The 21,756-nt window shown below is 36.3% G+C and overlaps 1 protein-coding gene across 2 annotated transcripts in view; it reads right to left on the minus strand.

The window, feature by feature from the left end:
- Positions 1-21,756, minus strand: part of Cntnap5 (contactin associated protein family member 5) — a 787,874-nt gene that overhangs the window by 136,402 nt on the left and 629,716 nt on the right. For both annotated transcript variants that reach the window (XM_027936831.2, XM_027936832.2), the window contains exons 15-17: positions 9,325-9,452; positions 8,978-9,148; positions 67-285 (exon numbers count right to left, since the gene is read on the minus strand). In XM_027936831.2, the coding sequence (XP_027792632.2) occupies positions 67-285; positions 8,978-9,148; positions 9,325-9,452 (518 nt within the window). The remainder of the gene's footprint in view (positions 1-66; positions 286-8,977; positions 9,149-9,324; positions 9,453-21,756) is intronic.

Below are 21,756 nucleotides of genomic sequence, written 5' to 3' on the forward strand. Positions count from 1 at the left end.
TGGACCTAGTCACATAGTGGTCTTATAGGGTGTTAAACACAAAGGTTGTTTTAAGTTGTCCCCTACCTACAAACAACTGGCTGTTCAGCTGTAACCGGAAATGGCCCTCCTCTGAAGTCTCTCTGGTGCTCCTTGGAAGGCTGTCCACCTGAAGGGAGGTCTCTTTGAGGTTCCTCTCAGCCCGGACATAATGCCATTGGTTGTCATTCAGAGCAGAAGGAGACTGGACTACAAGTTCTACTGGGCCATTCCCAACATCGATGGCAAATGTGATCTCAGAAGGAGCTGAAACAAAACAAGGAAACAGGAAGAAGGATGAAAGATGAAGGAAGTTCTCAATGTGTGGAGGACTCAAGTATGTCCTGAATGAATAAGAGAAACAATTAAAGTCACTGTCATTACAGAGCAGACATACTCTTTAAAATCCCTGCAACACTGAAGTTGTTATTAATAATAAAAACCACTAAATACTAAGAGTATACATGTTCCAAGCACCAGCACCCTACCTATTTGGTCCTAATGGTATAAATCCAGGAAATAGCATAGGAAACTGGGAAACTGATGCCTATGTGATGAATACTAATCTATGCGGAGGCTCTGGATTTCCTGGGTCTTCTCAGGCTTCAGCTGTGTCATCCTGGACATCTGTAGATATGAGGTCATGTAGGCACTTTTGCTACTATAGAGAGGAGAGACACAGCCTAAGAAGCCCAGTACCCACTTTCATGATATCTCATTAATACATACGATACAAGCAAATATGCTGTTCCTGTGTCTAAAACAAACAAGAACAAAATTAATTTGAGAAACTAATTTCCTTGACCAAGGAGAGGTTACTGCAATGCCTTAACACAAACGGAAGCCTCTGCTTCCATGTTGGATTACTTTCATGCCTCTTTTTGCTTCTCTAGAACAATCAGATATCACCAAAGTTAGGTGGCAGCCAGTTAGGAGAAATAATACCAATGATATTAAAATACCACAAGTATCAGGGTGGTTGTGATGGTAATGGTAATAATGGTGGTGGTGATGGGAGTGATGACATTGGTTGTGGTGGTAGTGGTGATGATGGTGGTGACTGTGTTGATGAATGGAGTTGAAGTTGATGATGATGGCGATGGTGCTCTATAATGATTGAGAGGGATGGATGTGGCAGCATAATAGGTAGACTGAGCTCTCTATCAGGCACTGTGCTAAGCACTGAGGGTAAACCCTCTCATTTTAGTCTTCAAAATACCCCTGAGGGGGGCTGTTATTATTCTCATATGAGTGGGGGAAAGCTCCAAGAATAGTTTGCTCAAAATGTCCTAGATAGTAGTAAGAAGCAAACTCCAAGAGCAGATTCTCACCTGTTTTCTCTATTGAGAATATTTTCATGCATTTATCATTATTACACAGGAATTATCTAAATTTTAAGGAAGTGGAAAGGTTAACTATAAAGTGAGGTTGAGGAGAAGGGTCTCATGTGAGAAAATGGACCCTTCATATGCTAGACCTTGTGGTCTTTCTCTGCACTCCTTGATTGTCTCCTCTTCCCTCCCCTTTTATTTATTTATTTATTTTTATTTTTTTCCTTTTTTTCTTTACTTTTTTTCTTTTCCCTCCCCTTTCAATCAGAAAACGTGCATTTACTTGACAAAGTCATCAACAGCCAGTTCTAAATTATCAGAGATACCAAAGGTCAAACACCTACCCTGGATCATCCCCTTCCCCAGCCTTTAAAGCCTTAACAAAAACTTATCCTTCCTATAAGAAGCCTTCATAATGCAACATTTCAAGAAACCAGAGACCTCAGATTGCTTCACCTTCTGGTGAGCTGTGACTTTAATAAGAAGCAGTAAGTCTAAGGCTGAAAAGGGGGATTTGAGAGAATACACTGATACCACCTTTTCCTAGATAGGTTTTTGATGGCACACTTTCTCAGTTTTCTCATCTGTAAAATGAAAATAAAAGCAATACCTAGTCATCAGGTTGTTTATATGTTAATCTTTTTTAAAAAAGATTTTTTTAAAAATCTTTTTTCAGTTGTCAATGAACAATGTATTTATATGCAATGCTGAGAATCAAACCCAGTGCCTCACACATGCTAGGCAAGTTCTCTTCCACTGAGCCACAACCCCAGCTCTGCATGTTAAACTTGGTGAAGTTTTTGAACTGTGCCTGCCATCTAGTATGAGCCCAAGTTAGCGATGCTACTGTCACTCTTCTGGATGACATAATTTCCCCACCCAGGTGACTTGGCTATGACTTACAAAGTCATGCATGGAAGGAAATGGAATTGAAAGAAACAAATGGGTGACAATTAATGGATAAAAGTGAAGAAAGTCCCTTGAGTTATTTCTTACTTCTGATTCACAACATCAATGGCACTTTGCAGCCCCAAACATTTCAAAACCAAATGATTGCTGAGAGATGAATAGGTTCTGTATTTATTTCTCTCTACAGAATATAGGTAACAATCAGTAAGAATTTGGAGAGAAGAATTTTAAAGATTTTGCTAACAAATATTCCTGCAAAACCAGCCTTGTGGCTATCAAGTTCCACTCAGAGAGCACATTCTGGTGGGGGGCTCTCTGCTTGGCTGTGTCTCCCACCACCCCTACGCTAGGTTTCCATGTATCCCTTGTTGTATAATGATTGGTTTACTGTGTGTCCCCACTACAAATCTGCAAAATTTGGATGAATTCTATTTATTTTAGACCCAGCACATAACCCTGGAAGCTCTTGCCAAATTAAAATTTTATTCATTAAAACATGGTCATATTGCAACTATAAAATGCAATTTTCCTTAGTTATTTTTTAGCTTTATATCAAGGTATTAGGTTCCTGGAAATTTTTTTAAAATATTATTTTATTCAAATAACCATTAAGACCTACAACATTTAATCTTTTCCCTCCTAGAACTGAAGGAGAGTCAGTGAAATGAAGTACTAATAGTTAATATTTACTGAGTGCTTGCCATGAGCCAGGCACTCTGCTAAGCATTTTGGGATGGCCTAATTCACTTGAGCCTTATTACAGCCTTGTGAGATTGTTGCTTTACAGATGAGAGAACTATGGTACAGGTGACAAAACAAGTCACCCTAGTGACAATGGGGTGGAGTAAGGTTTGATTACTGGTGATGTGTTTCTGAACCTCATTTTCAAAACCATTCCTCTAAACCTCACATTGAGACTCCTATATACTCTTTGGGGGCAGTTGAAGCTAGAATATATAATATAGATACTTGAAAATAATTGAATGAAATATTTGTGGGTGAATGAATGATACACCCCACAATGCCTACAGACTACATGGTGGGGCACTGGAGCAAACCCAAGCTACCTCTCCCTGGATGGAGGGAAAAGAATGACCCAGTGGCCCTGGGGAGTGTGGCCCTGGGAAAGCAGTAATTCTATGATGAACTTGCATCTGACTTTTCCACACCCTAAGTGTCAGAAAGATACCTTCTCTCAGCATCAACTATTTTATTGTAACCATAAAATAGTGACCATAAAGGAGTCACTTTAGCCTTTGAATGGGTTTTTATCAAGTCAGGTCCTCTGCTAGGCACCAAAAATTCAGAAATGAATGGGACAAGAGGAATCCACAATTTAAAAAGATTGATAGTGGGATGTGAAAATGCCCCAAGGGAATGTTAACCAATGCTATGACAGAGGAGAAGAAGCCTTCTGACCAGAGGCACCTTTGCGATGTTCTTCTTGACCTCAAGGAGAAGACCTGCTGACCATATCCTGGAGAGAGTTCTCTTAGTAAACCCTCACAAGTCTCCTCTGAGGAAGAAGTCCTGAGCTTCATGAACATAAAATCCCAGCTTCATGTCTGTGTCCTCATCTCCCAACACAGGTCAGACATGAGAGTGATCTCAGGTACATTTGTGGAATAAGGAGGTTGCAAGTCTTTAATGTAGCCAATTAACCTCTCTGACCTCTCATGTCCACATCTATAAAATGAGAAATATGAACTGAGAGGAAGAAATATTGTCATACTGTTAAGACACAAGCGCTCTCTGAGGATCTGATGACTGCTGTGATTTTTGTCTTTTACACTATAGTTTTGCACAAAATCTCAAGAACTTCGTGAATGCCCTATGCCTTGAGATCTGGAGGAAAGTCATTCTGTGTTCTCCTGAGTCCTAACATTCTTTAATCTTGAGGTAATTCTTCAAAGCAGAGTAGAGGGCTGATGTAAGGATCAGAGGGATGAGATTGAGTCCTGGATTCTGAGCCTTCAAGGTGCATGGAAGGACTTTCTGGATTGTTGTATATACTCTCCAGGTTCATTTTCTTCCTCTGCATATTGGATGAGGAATTGAGCAATGATAATTATAGTACAATACAGAGATAATCATAGGTAGGATTATTTGAAAACAAAAGGAATTAATGTAAAGATTTTAGTCAAGAAACTAATCAACGTAATCACTCAACAATTCAGTGAAAATTAATTTTAGCAGTCTTAATTTTTACTATTCTCTGAGGTTATGACTATCATATATTCAAATTAACATTGAATTTAGTAATATTCTTAGTAGGATACCTATGATATGAAAAATTTAAATATTTCTCTCTCTCTCTACATATACATGACATATACTTATGGTTTTTTTACTCAGAAACTCAGGAAATTTATGGATTTTTTTCTACTTAATTCACACCGAGAAGGATTATAGAGCTTATTTGAATTAATATTATTAAAGCCATCCGGGTCATTAGAATAAAAAATGAAAAGATTAAATCTTAATCATTTAGAGAATAAGTGATAATATATTAGGCCACAAATAATACTAGGATTACAATTGCACTGAAAACTAATATGTCCAAAATTAAATGCCTATTTGCTGGTTCCCAACAACCACTCTGAGCATTTTTTTTTTTTTTTTTTTGGATACCAGGGATTGAACCCAGGGGCACTCAACCACATCCCCAGCCCCATATATATATATATATATATATTTAGAGATAGGGTCTCACTGACTTGCTTAATTGCTCTCTTTTGCTGAACCTCGCTTTGAACTCACCATCCTCCTGCCTCAGCCTCCCAAAATGCTGTGATTACAGGCATGTGCCACCATGCCCAGAACTCTGGGCATTTTTATGCAATGACTCATTTAAATCCTGAAAGGTGTGCCTTAGAAGAAATCATAATTGATTTCCTTCTACCACTCCCTCTATAGTAGTGCCAGAGTTTGCTTTGGGAAACTACCTTCTCTTGCACTTTGGTATCAGGCTAGCTTTGCCTCAGATGGGAGGGATTTTAGCATAAACAATCTACCATCTTTTCTTGTCTGGCCACAGTCTTTGGTGTCCAGGTTATTAGGTGAGTTGTATACTACCTAAATATTTGATTAGCTGGAAAAGAAATTACTCAGTCTTTTGCAATGTAACTCTGCTGTAAAGGACAGCTAGCCTGAAGGAAATATTAAGAATTTAGAGCACAGAGAAGATACAAATCATCCACTGGTGACTTTTGTTCAGTTGCTGAATTCAAACAAATAAAGCCAGACCCATGGCCTCTGTGCTAAGCCATGTGCCCCAGAACCAGGGTTGAATTCCCATCCTTGTGTCTGCCAGTTCAGAATGAGTTTTCTGTTAATTGTGGCCAAACACATCCAGTTGGTATGTGAGTGTTGCCAATGCCATGGTACATTAATAAATACTGAACAGGTGAAGAAATGTCCAAAGTGGCTCATGAATTGACTTGGACAGGCAGAAATCTGAATCTATATTGGGCTCTATAATTCAAGTTCTTTTTATTACATTATACCTACTCTTAAAAGTGATTTCCTATGCTCCTTCTCATCTAATCCAAATACCTAGTTCTATATGCACACCATTGTGGGATAATTGTCAAACGGCAATTTTTTTCCCACAATCCTGTTTGAAACACTTTCTCTAAAACTTGAGAACATAGTGAAGTATCTTCCTTTTCACAGACTACAGGCTAATCCCAAGGTGACAGAACTCAAATGCCTTAGTTGAAAGTAACTTAGAGGAAATGGATTGGAAATTTGACGGAAACCTGCTGTTTCCTGTCTATCAATTTGGATATATCAACCTTGGAAGCTGCTATTCAGATGGTTATAAAGGAATACTCCTTGGGGATGGAAGCAGAATCTATTTGGAGCCTCTGCATCTGGTGAAAAGGCTTTTCCTTTCCAAGCAGCTAGAGTGTATGGGTTCCTTGCTATGAACTCTTTAGGGTAAAAAAATCCCATCTGCCTAAAATCCATAATGTGAGTGAAGCTGCAAATAAAAAATGCAAGATGCCCTCACAATTTGAGCATTTTCTCTTATAAACAATAATAATGATAAAGATAATAACACATTTTGGAAACATGAAACCATGCACTTTAATTTTTTTATATTAAATCTTGTTTTAGAAATCTAAATTCACCAATCTCGTGATAAAATATGCACCAAATAATTACATAAATTTTTTTGGTAAATTTTTGTATTAAAAACATCTTTGTACAATTCAAAGGGCAAAAAACAGCACCACAAAGTACAAATTAGACATTGATACGTAATTAATGCTAAATTATAACGCATTATCCTCCAATAGTATACCATGACTTTGCTGTGGCTTTAATGAATCAAAAGGCCGTGGGGCCTAATTTTTATTACATTTACAGTGAGCTTATTGCTTCCATATTATGCAATATTTTCAGAGCATGGCCAAGTAAGTACGAGGAATTTCATTTTACACCATAGCCACAAAAGCTTCCTCCCATTAGTAGACTAAATCCTTAGAGGAAAAGGTGAAACTCCCAATTAAGAGGCTCTCTTGCCTTGTATATATTGTCCTGTAGCTGCAAAGAAAACACTTAGCTGTTCCTTGATTTGCTGGAGATTTATACAAATATCTCTGCCATCTCTACCAGGCAATGCTTCTGTCTCCTTTTCCAGATCTCTCAAATCCCCAGTGTCTGTTTCTGAGGTGTTGCTTTGTTTTTTCAAGATATTTCATGCAGTCACATCATTGTTGTGATATGGTCAGTTGCTTCACTCAAACTATACACAGAGGAATGGGGCACTCAGTGACAGGCCCAAGTCATCACTCTCGTGGTGTGCATAACAAGGGCAAGGCAGGGGTGTAGTCCACAATAAAAGTGTGCATTATGTGCAGAAAACCTAAAGGAATGGCATAAGCAATTAAAATGTATCTGATTCTTTCTGGTTTTTTGTTTTGTTTTGTTTGTTTATTGGTACTGGGGAGTGAATCTAGGGACGCTTAACCACTGAGCCACATCCTCAGCCCTTTTTTGTATTTTATTTAGAGACATGGTCTCACTGAGTTACTTAGAACCTCACTAAGTTGCTGAGTCTGGCTTTGAACTCAAGATCCTCCTGGCTCAGTCTCCCAAGCCACTGGGATTACAGGCATGCACTACCATGCCTGGCTTTATATTCATTATTGAACAGTAATTCTAAGCAATGTCAATAATAAAACATTCCTCCACCAAAATAGTCTTTTGCTCATCTACCTTTCGACAGATGCTAAAGTCACTGTAAAATTTTAATAATGTATATATCAACTTCATTTTATTACTATATTTTATTACTTGCCACTTAATAAATGTTATAGTCTGGGGCAAAGTCAATACAGACAACTATTTAAAGTGTATTTAAACACTGCTGGCTTCTGAACATGCAGACTCACACACGTTTATTTTCAAGAGTAAGAACTCAACTTCTGCCGTTTTACCTATACACTTTCTGTGCCATCATTGTTTAGTTTGAATCTACTATGAAATGCAAAATGTTCAGTACCACAAGGGTTGTACCCTAAAAGAACTCAAGAAATTATAAAGCATTGGAAATTTTATTTTCACTTAAAAAAAGAAAAATGTATTATTAATTTTCTGGTAAAAGCATTTTGGTGAAATTATTATTTCACCAAAATGATGTTTGGTTTCAGAGCTATTTGGAATTTGGTAGAGCTGATCCTAAAACAATACAGATACAGTACCATAATTTCTGGAATTTATTGTAAAATAGAACTTTTATTAATCTTTAGCAAACATTTGCACATCTGTGGCTTTATGTGGAAAACCAATCTAATTTAAAATTAATAAAGAAATATTCTTTGTTCAACACAGAACACAGATGGACAAATATGACTAACACTGTCTTTTTAACACAAACATGTATAGAAAATAAATTTTGATGAAGTCATCAACAAATTTGTAGAAAGAAAGACTTAGAAACAGAAATGTTAATGTCTTCATTACTGGTATAGATCAAAAGATTGGTACTTCCCATTTTTATAGAAATAAATTATTTGCCATTGTATTTCATTTTTAGTACTGAAATATATTTTAGTAGTATCATTATATATAAACTGCTCAATAGTAGAAGGTTTTACTATTTGTATTTCTATTAATTTTCAAATCATGTGATGATTATTGCTGAATAAAATCTATATATGGGGGATAGGCTCTCTATAGGAAGATGGACATCCTGGCATCTCATTCTGTAGATATACCACTGTTCATGAGGAAAAGATGGGGAAACTGAGAATTCTGATTGGCTAGTAACACTATCTTAGTGGGAGGAGAGAAGTCAGGAAATCACTTTTGAAGCACCAGTGCAACAAAGAGTCTACCTCAAATGTCAACAAAATGTATAATTATGATAATGATCTCTACTTTCCATAAAAGGTATAGTCCTTTGGTATAAAATCTCAAAGTCATGGGTAAAAAAAAATACCCATGGCTCAGATAATGGAACCCACAATAGGTATCATCAAGAATTTCTGGAATGTATATATTTTGATGACACAATGACTCATAAATGCTGATAGGACATAGTTAGATCATAAAGAATTCAGAGGAAGTGGAAATTATCACTGCTAATTTTACCCTTGTCCAGAAAGATTAACTTGATGATAAAACACGTGCTGTGGTTGGTGTCAAAGTCAAGGCTAACACTTATCCTGAAGATCAATGATAGTAAATTTGTAGATGAGGGCACTTACAGCTTATTTCAAGTCGGATGAAGTCTTTAATGCCAAGGTTTTCAAGGAAAACTCCAGATAAAGCGGTGGTTTTAAAAAAGAAGGAAATATCAGCACTGAATTCCGCATGGAAGGTTGGAAAGTGGAGATAAGAGGCTTCAGTATAAAATGAAACAGCATTCCAGAAGTGTCCTGCAAATGAGAACATCCTTAAGCATGGTTCATTGTTTTCTATGCAGGATGGAAAACACTGGGCATGTGGATAATTTTCAGGACTAGGGGAGACTGCAGGGAAAAGGGATAAGCGAGTTAAAACATCTTGTGCTCATGTAATGCAGAGAGAAAGCTTCTTTCGATTTAGTACTCACGGTCACCATAGCAACGCAAGGGACCAATTCTCCAAGCAGCTTCTGAGTTTGATCTGTTGGTATCAGTGATAACTATCTGAGTGACAGGCAAGTGGTCTTTGAAGGAAAGAAAGCCAGTATCATTTGTCCTGCAAAATATAAATTTAAAAAAAAAAGGACAAAATGTGAATAATCTCAGGACTCTATGTCAAGATCCCTCTTTTCAAAAGTAACCTGATTTGATTGCAGGAGGCAGGGGTGCAGGAGTATAGCAGAGGGTCTTTCATCTCAGGAGTGTATATGGAAAACTGGAATGCCAATTACAAAACCCATGGCCGGCTTCCAAACACCACTGGATTTTACATCTTCCCTAAATGTGGTTGCAGAAACACTGATAGTTTACAAAGATTTCTGCTGCTCATTGTGGCTAAGAGCACCCTACCTGCCCAACACAGTGCTAATGTGACATTAAACGTCACCTCACTTCCTCATAAAAAAAAAATCAGCTATCTTAGCAACTAACTTGAAATAGACATCACAAATCCCTCTCAAAATCACTCCAAGGACTTGTTTCAGTCACCTGCCAACAGGTTTTAATCAGCTTTAGATGTTTCTTATCACTTTTTAATTCATGTAAATATAAATCTTTATAGTTACTGGTTGCTTTTCATTTTGTTCTTTCTTTTAAAGATCTTAAAAGTTAATGACTCTGACTTTGTTGGTGTTAATTATGCAAGTAAAAAATTGACTAGTTACCTTTTGATAAGAAAGTTTATTAAAAAAAATAGGGAAAAAAAAAAAACATTGTTTCCCCCACACACACTTTCTAGGTAAAAATCAGAAGTAAAAAAAAAACAAAAAAACAAAACTGGCATTGAAAGTATAACTATTGTGAGCCAGAAATTGACTAGGGATGGGTATATTTTTACCACAGAAATGCCTGTTCAGTGAGTGCCGTTAACTCCAATTACAAATGGAGAAACTGAGGCCATCACAGTTTCTAATGTGCCTAAATTCACATTGCAGAAGGGGCAGGAACCAAATCGCATTCTTGAAGTGCCCCAGCATCTGTCACATGTCTTTAAGGACAAAGCTTTACAAGTACACACATTTGCTCTGGAATTTCAGGTCTCAGTTCCTAGCTGTGTCAGTTTGGGCAAATAAATTCCTTTCTGAAATCCTCCCTCTACTTAGTTTCTAAATGGAGATACATCTGCAATAATAGCATTTAAAGGATTAAGTGAGATTATATAGTCACTGAGCACAGTGCCTGCTCTATGTTAAATATTCCAAAATCTAAGTGGTGACACTTACTTTAGTTCTCTCATTTGTCCCTGAACCACTGTGTGGCCTCAGGCAAGTCAATTTTTTTTTTAATGTATCTAGCTGTGACTCTGTATTGGAGATTTCTTGCTACATAGTACATGTGGAAAATTGAATTTTAAGATTCAGGTTCAAACTCACGAGATTTTGAGAAAATACATATTAATTTATCTTGGTTATAAATAAATCAAATATTCACTTACATACTTTTCCCTCCAGTACTATTAACCAAAAATGCTAAGAAACACATTATAGAATACCTATAATTTGAGTACCATATTTGGAGGACATTAAAATGATCTAATTTTAGGTTTAGAATTTAATTTAGATCATTAAAATGATCTAGAATTAGGCTTTATTTTCAGTTTGAAAGCACATCTATGAAAGTTATGTAGACACAGAATAAACTTGTCTTTTACATTCCAATATATTTTCAAATAGATTTTAAAACAAATTTCAAATAGACAAAGTAGAACGAGTATCAAGCCCAGATTCTTTCCTGAAGAAATTTTGTGATTTTATATAGTATTTTATTTCTCTCCATTTTTACTTTCAAGGTAAAAATGGTCAATTCTGAAGTCTGTCCAACAATGCTAACTTCTGCCTCCTTTACACACTATGGCATCTTGCCTGCATCAATTTGATGTTCTTGTGTCAAAGTGCTGGCCTACACAAATAGACCTGTAAGAATGAAAATCTCTTCCAAAAAAAGAAAAAAAAAATCACATTTACTTTGATGATGCAAGACACATTACCAAGCGCACTATTTTTTTTTTTGTTGTTGTTTTTCTAAAAACTTAAAGAAAAAGTAAGTTGCTTTCCAAAAGTTGTTTAAAGTAGCAGAAACAGATACAAACTCAAATGCCTAGAGGGGCCAGCAGGTAATAAAAAGAAGTGAAGCCAGCTTTATGTTAGTAATAAATGGAACCTGATACACAGCTTCATTGTCATAGAGTGGGTGAAAAGAATGCCTGGTAGAAACTAGATGTCTCTCTTAAAGTGGGGCAGCAAGTTCCATTAGCAACAAGTAATAATGCAAATCAAGAATGCAAGACCAATGGGCTAGCCTGGAATCTTAATATGAGATGTTTCCATTGCAAATCTTGGCAAAATGCTTAAAATTCTTAAAAAAAAAAAAAAGAATAAAAATATGGTGGGAACCAACTCTGAGTGGGCCAATAAACTACATGTAAGGGTTGTGTTCAGCCTATAAGGAAGTAAGCTATCAAGGGGAACTTACAAATTTATCCATGCCCTTAGGGATGCATTGAGAATAAAATTAGATCAAATTTAATTTATGAGTAGCAAGTATAACTTCACCATTTTGAAACCACGGATAGAATGTTTGGGGTGATATTGATAGCAGTTGTGGTGGTGGTGGTAGATTGAATAACAAAATGATACGAATTATGGTGATACCACCTGATAGGTAGGGAGACTGAAGCTGTAGAATTTTTTTTTTTCACATTAAAGCTAACATTTTTTAAATACTGACTTCCTCTGAAATGATCTATGAGATCTTTGTTATATAACTGCAGTTTTGAGGTGACTGTCATAGTGGGAAAGCATTTTCATTAGAAACAAATTAGCAAGAGCTGGAACTATGTGGCTCGGTACACTAGTTGTATGACCAATGAGATCACTCTGGACCTGTTGCCTTACCTTCTGAATGGCTATGATACTACTAATGGATATCGCTGTAACAATCAAAGTCAATAATTTATAAAACAGCTAACATGCTGAGAAGCAGAGAGACTTGATAAATAGTTAATGAAATTATCAGTGATATTTGAAATAAAAATGCTAAATGAAGGGAACCTCATTATTGGAAGGAATGGGCAGGCTAGCCAAAGGGTCCAGCTCATAAGAGCATGTGGATCAAAAGAAAACTCAAATTCTCACTCAAGAGCTGGGCTGAGGCACAAAATCAGTCAATGTGGTTGCTCCTTAGCTTAGTTATCTGAATCTGGAGATTTCTCTAAATTTAGAAAAGCAGAGCTGAGGTGGGAGCTGCTAATTTACTAGTATAACCTTGGAGCAACGTGTGGTGAAATGCCACACGCTAAATGTTATTTCCATCAACCAATTTTGGTTAACTGTTGCTCTGGAACCTTCTTTTAGTACAGTCATTTGAGTGACTGAATCCATTAAGAGGGATAATGTTTTTTCCCCTTTTTATGTCCTTTCCTATTTCAGTCACTCTAAAGTAACAAATAAAACATTATGCATATGGCAGGCAGACTTAGAAAATTATAGGATGAACTCAAGACCTCAGCAATTTTTGAAGTCCTTGTGTGAACTCGAGTGGATTAATATCGATAGATTCTACATAACCTTCCTTAGAGTGGGATGCACGATGTTGTTCCCTGTGGCTGCAAAGTGAGAATGACCAGTAGGATGGCCACAAGCAACTCTGCAAATCTGAAGTTCTATATTGATGTTTGCCAATGACTCTATCATAGCTTTGTTTAGAAGGCATTAGTTGCATTTTGACTTCCTTCTTCAGACTTCCCAGAAAAACAACCCAGGGAATTAGTTGATAAGAATCTCAAAATGAGCTGAAGGGTCACTTGTCTGCTAACAAAAACAAATGCGAGCATTGACAATGCCTACGCATGGATAACACCCATCCCACTGTGCTTCCTGGACTATTCTTTTTTCAGTCCTGAGCACAATAAACATAAAGAAAATATTACTTGCATACACATTTAAAAATTTCTGAAATTGTTTTATTTTCTATAAATACTCTAGAAACCTGAAAGCCTAGGGCTCTTCACAATTAGATGTAAGAAAACAAAGTCAGGTCTTGGCATAAGGAATCACAGTCAATGTTTACTCAATATCACTTTCCTGTGAAGAGATAAAAATGGCCCTCAAGACTTTACAGGTATGAAACTGATTTAAAAATAGTGTCACTGATGAAAAATGGTGGAGGCATCATTTGCTGAACCTACTCTGGATTCACAGATTTGAAAGGAACAACCAGTAGTGCCATAAATATATGCCTTTCTAGACTCATCAGTCCTAGTCAGGAAGCAAGCAGATTAAAAGTCAAAACCATTGGATTGTGGAGCACACACACTTGTGATTCAACATCACTTAGATGCAAATGACTCCATACCCATCTCTCTCATTCCCTGGAATAAACCAGTTCTTTTCTTCAACTCTAAAAATTTTGCCATACTCAAATTCAGTTCCTCCTCAAAAATGTTCCCAAATGTTCTGCATCCTGTCTTCCTTCTCTGCCCTAAATTCCTTCTTATATATTTAATTTTTACATATTTATATTATTATATACAATGATGTCTGATGTTTGTTAACAAATTGACTTCTGTGCATATAATTATTTTTCCCATTGGAAATGGGTTGATATTATATATAAAGTAAGCTCAGCTATATGCAAGGATACCTAAATTATTAGAGCATCTGTTCCCATAGTGACTTGCTTCCTTGGCTTTCTTATGATTTTAAGGGTTCAACCCTGGATAATTCTGGATTTTGAATTCCATCTTCTCCTGTTGTCTCAGTTCAATTTCTCCTTTAATAGATCTCTATCCTTATATTTCCCACCTTCAATTTCTCCCTTTTACCAATCTCTTTCTGTTCATATGCTTTGGCTTCCTTAAATCTACCTCTCAATCCAGTTACTTCTCTTTCTCCTTTTCTCTTCAGGGCCCAACCATTTTTTATATAAGTATCTGCATTCTCTCCTTTATCGCTCTCATTTAAAAAAAAAATATTTTGTTTTAGTTGTAGTTGAACACAATCTTTATTTTATTTTTATGTGGTGCTGAGGATTGAACCCAGAAACATGTGCCAGGCAAGAGTTCAACCTCTGAGTCACAACCCAGCCCCCTATTTTTTTTGAAGATTTTTCTTTTAGTTGTAGTTGAACACAATACATTTATTTTATTTATTTATTTTTGTATGTGGTGCTGAGGATCGAACACAGTGCCTCGCACATTGCTTTGTGAGTGCTCTACCACTAAGCCACAATCCCAGTCCCCTTTATCTCTTTTTATCCCTCTCTCTCTTCCTCCTCAACCTAAATAATCATCCTTTCCTCTTTTTAACCAGTGAAATGTCTCCCTTTAAATTGCTAGTGATCACGCAACATATCAGCCTCTCTCCCCTTCACCTTGTTGTATTATTTTACATTATTGCCTTCATGTTTGGTACACACACACACAGACACACACACAATTTTTTTTTTTTTTTTTTGGTGGTGGTGCCATATTGAACTCAGGGCCTCATGCATAATAAGCAAGCACTCTACCACTGAGCTACTCCCAGTCCTGAACTTTAAAAAAAAGTGGACAATAAGATACCATTTGAAATCATTTTGCCTTTTTTAGAGAGGAGTTGTTTCTGAAGAAAATCATCTGAAAGTTGGAGTCATTACTAGATAAAGTTTAGCACTGCTATTCTTGGAACATAAAGATGGCTTGGGGGTTCAGTTGCAGACCTCATATCTCTGAATCGAGTGTGAGGGTTGCCACTCCATTTCCCTGGCCATTGGATATAAAGTTTTATTCATGATCTCATTTAATCCTGAGGAAAAATCCTGTGATAAATTTTATAATAATTACCTTGTTGCATAGGAGAGAAAACTGAGATTCAGGGTGGTGACAAAATTCAACTTGCATCATTTGCAAAAGGAGTAGTCATTTGGAGTGAGCCCAGATTTGTACACCAATAAATACCATGCTATTCTGTGCCTTCACTGTCCCCTGGGTATATTTACATTTAGTCTCTGCCTTGTTTAGACAGTGCTGAAAGTACAACACCAGGACCTGAGTCCTTGAGCTGTCCTTGGTGGGTTTTGGGCTGACCATCCCCATTCTGTTCACACAGGCTTTCTCCACATGAGATACAAGTCAATTGATTAGGTTTCAGTTTACTAATTTGCAATCATTTTCCAGCCCTGCACTCCCTGAGATTACACCTGGGTCACCTTGGCAAGAATTCTGAGAGTCCACAAACTCTTCAGTTACACATTTACAAGCAATCTTTAGGCTTATTTCCACGCAAGGCACACCCATTTATTACATGCTGATTTTTACCAAGAAACTTTCAGAAAGAATTCCCATTTTGCCAAGAAAGGATCCTCGGTATTATTTCTTTACCCCAAATTTGATGAGTGAATGAAGTTTGTAAAGGTATACTATTGCTTCCTTTATGTTATTCATCTTATTGCATGCATGTATATGTACATGTTTTAGACAGTAATTTAAAATCTAGAACTCAGTAGTTCCTCTTATAGCTTATTTATACTACTGTGAAAATCAAGAAAATAATAACAAATGTGATGACTTCCTTTTTTTTTCAGAACTGACTGCATGCCATGTCTGCTAGATACACAAACTATTACTAATTCAGCCAATACTCTCTAGAGGATAGCTATCCCCCGCCTCTCTATTTTTTTCTTTTTTAATAAAATAAGAACCTGAAGCTAAGAAAGGCTAAATCATTTAGGTTCTACAATTAATAAGCACCAAATCTGGAATTTGATTGTCCCATTATGAAATAAAGTACAACTTATAGATTTATTATAATTTTGTATCCAGAAAGTGACAGGCAACCAAGAAAAAGAGAAAGAAAATAAAAATGGGGGGGGGGTGTTAAGATTCTGTTTGTATAAATGCACTATATGTATTAGCTCATGATATTTTCAGAAAAGAAAATAATTTTTTCTTGCACATGATGAAGACTTTATATTTTAAAAAACATGCAGAGACAATGGGATTTATTTGTCATTAGCCAACTGCTTTACCATAGGTTATGAAAGCAGCACTAGGTAGAAATGAAAAAGGCAGAGAGAAGGTACCAAGGAGGAACAGATTCAGCAATAGCCTCTGCAGTGAACTGTCCCTTTAGAGTTGTTCCCTGAAGCCACACTTGACCAAGGAGTCCAGCAAGTTTTCAGAGCAAGAAAAGGTTGTAAGGAACGTCTCCTCACCCCACCACCACAACCTGTTTGGCTGTGTTCTGACTCTAAAGAGTTCTGAATATCTCCATGGTAACTACCTCCACAGGGAAGGGGCTATTTCCCTCCTCAGGGCCAGAGCAGCCCACTGGGTACTGATTCACCTGCAGTCTATATGAAGACCAAAGTTCCTTCAGCAGTTTGGTCCAACCTATCAAGATCAATAAGTACATCATCTGATAATACTATGGTGGGATACTCCTCAATAATAATAATGTGAAAAGTAGAATCAGAGCATAAATCATTTTTTTCCATTCTAAACTTGTTTGGAATAGGAAAAATCAGTCACAAATCCAATGTTGTTCATCACAAAGACATGGAAAAATAAGTAATGCTATAACCATACCATGGGACACCATGCAGTCATTAAAATGGGCATGGTACATTCATTTACATGCTTATTTGATAAAACCAAGAAAAAGATCTCCAATATTTGGGGTGGGGGATTGGAAAAAAAACAATATGCAGAATAATATATAATTTTATCTTAATTAAGATATAGAACTAATTCATTTCTCTCCTTGTTTTTTTTCCCATTCCCCTCACAGCCTCTTATATGTGATTTTGTATAACAATGAGGGTCTCCTTCCATTTCCATGCAATTTCCCTTTGAATCTAATGTATGAAATATGATATGTCAAGAGCTTTGTAATGTTTTGAACAACCAATAATATATATATATATATATATATATATATATATATATATATATATATATAAACTAATGATAGACCTGTTTTAATTGCTCAGTAATAACTGAACAAACATATTTAAAGACATGCTACAAGTATAGAAAAATATTTATATATAGAAATATCTTATACATCCAACTATTTTCTATAGGAGCAAGATTCTGCTCATGGGGAAGAAATGAGGACTCAAAGTGGTAGGGAGCTTCTACATTTTATTCAAATATGCCTGAAAATCTTGAATAATTTATAATAAGATTATATTATGTTTCTTTGATGATAAAAATTCCTAACATTAAGAAAATCAGAAAAATAATTCCCTGTATACATTATTTAAATTGTGGTAGAGCAGAACTGACAACTATAATCAAACTTGCAGAACAAAGAGGTAAGCAATTCCTCCTATTCTGATCCTGATCTGAGTAAGAGCTACTATTATCCAGGTGATGCCATAAACTTGGTGATAAATAGGTAAATTAAAATGGAAGCCAAGGCCTTATTATATTGAAGTGTATAATTATAATATTTTTGTATAAAATAATAGTCCAAAATCAAAATGTTGTATAAAATATTCTAGATAAATGTGAAACTCATTGTCAATACTGACTCTGTGTTCTAATTATGTACCTTTCCAATTGTTCAAATATAAGACTTCACAGACAATCTGGCCTTTTAGAGATTGATAGGTAAAAGATGCAAAAGAAACCTCAGTTTACATCTTTCTTACAAGTAATAAAAAGGACTATTCCATAGTTATATATTGTTTTCCAGAATACCTGAATCATAAGCTGCTCATATTGGATATTTTCTCCTCATAGATGATGAGATGGCATCATCATAAAATAACAACAACAAAATTATCTCCTAAATACTAATCTTGGCAAAATAGCCACTATTTTACTCCATCTAGAGTTCTACAAAAGAATGAGGTGATATAAGGATTTTGATTTTTCAAGCTCTGAATATTAATTATTCATTTCTTTGTATTTTCCTTCTTCTCTTAAGTGTTCAAAGCCCTTTCTACTCTCTCTATTCCAATGCACTCTGAAACATTCTTTTTTGTAAACTCTGAAGCCCAATCATGGGGACACCGGTATAAACAAGATACTATCAAGTACCCCAGAATGTGTACTCTGAGGAAAAAGCTAATGTCTAAACTAGCAGGTAGAAACTAACAAGTAGAGGGTAGATTTAGCATAGAGGAGAAGAAGAGGGGAAAGGAAGGTACCCCATCACCCATCCATTCACTCACTCACTGATTCAGCAGTTAATTCATGGATGACCCACCATTTGCCATGCACACTTATCTCCAATACAAGGACGAAGAGCCTTGATCGAATTGCTAGATGTGAGTGGGAATTCAGGGACTGAGTGAGTAACAACTCAGACAATCCTTTCATAATCCCTACCTGCTTGGGAGAAAAGCACTTCCAAAGCTCAGTAAAAAGTAGAATGACTCACAAACAAAGTCACAAATAATAAAAGTCAACCAGTAGAGATTCGACAATATTATTATTATTATTATTTTAAATAAAGGATAGAACCTTAGTATGCCCTGTGGTGATGTTTTGTTTCCTTTCAGGATTCAGGATCAGAGCCCTGTCTCAGGATGCAACCCTGTAGGAGGTACCCTAACTGCATCCAGCCTAGGGATCTCAGACCTGGAAGTTTTGAAGAAATCAAAGGTTTGAGAGATCAAAGAACAGCCTAGGCCAGGAAATAGCAAAACCCTAACCCCCATGGGTATATCCAGGGTCATATCATTAAATCCCATGAGAAGAAAACGAAGGGCACTTATGAAGGGCAAAGTCTGGGACTGGAATTAGACATGGACTTTTAAAGAGAAAGGCCATTTGAAAGTAAAGGTTATAAACAGGTATCTTTTGCAGGAGGGTGAACACTTTCAAGTACTTTGTAAAAATTAATTCATTTTAATTGACAAATAAGAAATGTGTATATTCAAAGTGTATAATATAGTGTTTGAATATATGTATAAATTGTGGAATGACTAAATCAAGTTAATTAACATACCCCACTAGAAAACAACCTAAAGTGTCCATCAATGGGAAAATGGGCAGAGAAAATGTGTACCATCTATACAGTGGAAAAATAAAACATTCTTGCCATTCATGATTTGGAGTTCATAATGTTAAATGAAATAACCCTGGCACCAAAAGATAAATAACTACTTTTGATAGTGAAAGATAATTAATCTCTAGCAAAAACATTTGTTAAACTTGGTAAACCTTGCTTGTGAGACTGTGAAAGATAAGTAATGGTTAACAGTAAAGTAAATATCAATGAATTCTAAAATGGTCATGACTGACCTACTAAAAGAAAAAGATGTGAAAATATGTCCAACAGAAGCCATTCATCCCTCTTTCATTCATGGCTTCAGCAATGTTCATTAAATAATCGCTCTGTGGCAGAGAAGTAGAATCAAGGGCTAAACAGAAGGCAAAAGCTCCAGGATTCCATACACTGAAGAAAACAAAAAAAAAGGTCCCCTAAAAATATTCTGTTCTTTAAGAAAAAGACCAGTAGGTTTCCTTTCTTGTCTTATCAGATGAATAGAATTTAAACCCTATATCATTTTTTCTTCCTAGTTTGTATCATATCACTTTGTACAAGGATACACTAAGGGCAAAAGGCACAGAATATAGAGTTTTTTTCAAAAATCAGATAAAAACTTTTACACTTTCTTGTACAACAAATGAAAGAATGCTCTGCTGCAAAGCAAGAGAACTTTTCTGTCTTTCAACCTGGAGAAATGGATGAAAAAGCTCCCGATCAGGCTGTGGGTCACCATCACCAAGGAGCCCACTGTACACCTCCCACCTGCCGTCCCCAGTGCTGTCTACCCCTGCTTTTCATCCTCCACCTGGAGGATTATTCCACCTCCCACACAGCGCAGCTCTGTTCTGTGCTATCTCCAGGGCTGCAGGCTGGGGATGTCACTGGGATTTTCTTTCCTAATCTCAGTGTGGTTCCTCAGTCTGAAGTACTTGCTTCAGCAAACTCATAGTTGGAAAGATTTCTATCAAATGGATAATTAAATAAAGAAAAGTTCCCTTGCAAACAGTCATTAGCTGTGAAACTGTTATAAGTTTCTTCATTCCTTTCTCTTTTTCCTTCCTATTTTGTTTTTAGGCTGAGATAGAAACCCCTTAAGAGATCAGTTCCATGGTAACATCAGCCGTCATAGCCACAGGTTTGGCATCCATGGATCCGACCCACTACAGATTGAAAAGACGTTTCAGTTCTAATTGTGTCTACTGAACAAGAACAGTCTTTTAAAATTTTGTCATTATTTCCTAAGCAACACAGAACAACTATTAACATATCATCTATATTGTGTTAGGCATTAGAAGTAATATAGTGATGACTTAAATTATAGGGAAGGATGTGTGTAGGTTCTATACAAAGTACTACTTCACTTTACACAAGTGACTTGAGTGTCTGTGGATTTTGCTATAGGAGTGGATCTTGAAACCAAATATCAGGAGACATCCAGGGACAACTGTACACATGATTTACTTATCTAACTGGGGCTTCTTTTTACCCAAAAGAAATATACTACTTCTTTAAGCAGCAAATGTATTCCTAGAAATATCCATTGGGCAACTTTTTTCCCTCCACATGCATTCCATCTTTTGACATCTCTCACTTTCACCCAATCCTAGAGAACACACCAATTTTCCTTAATTAATTGGTTCTCATTGGAACATATGACAGTAAGTTACACAATTACAGAGGCTTATTGAAACAGTCCAAAGAATTCTCAATCACCAGAGGCTTCAAAGTTGCCCCAGGTGTCATGAGCTATCTGACGTAGCAAGAAGAAGCATGCTGCAGTGATGTGATTTGAAAGATCCTGGGAGAATTCTTTCAGCATCCTCACCGACTAGCCATGATTGAAATCCCAACATTAGCAGTTTCTTTGCTATATAGTCAATAGGAGAATCCTTGAATTCAGCTGAAATATCAATTTTTTGTTCTCTTACTCAAATAACCTTAACCATGCCACTAATTATCTCTGAGCCTCAGAGATAATTTACTTTTCTGGGTAAAGGAGACGATAATAAAACCAACCTCAAGGGGTATTGAAATGTAAATATCAGAAACAGTACATAAAATACTAAGAACACTTCAGCATGTAATAGCATTTTTAAGGGACAATATTATTTAGGAGTTGTAATATATTAAACTGCTCTCTAGAAGGTGCTACACTAGCCCAAGTCTGTTCTGATTAACTTTCTCCATGATCAGAAACTTGAGGGAATTTTACAAGGTAAAGCTGTTTGTGGTTTATTAGATGCTCTCAGAACACCAGCAATGCTAAAAGGAACATGCTATCTGAAACAAAAATCCAAATTTTATGTGGAAAAGCATATTGACCGTAATTTGGCAAGAATAATGTTGGAAGAATGTTGAACCTAATTAATCATTTCACCA

Source organism: Marmota flaviventris, chromosome 11 (assembly GCF_047511675.1).
Source record: "Marmota flaviventris isolate mMarFla1 chromosome 11, mMarFla1.hap1, whole genome shotgun sequence".
NCBI classification, from domain to species: Eukaryota; Metazoa; Chordata; class Mammalia; order Rodentia; family Sciuridae; genus Marmota; species Marmota flaviventris.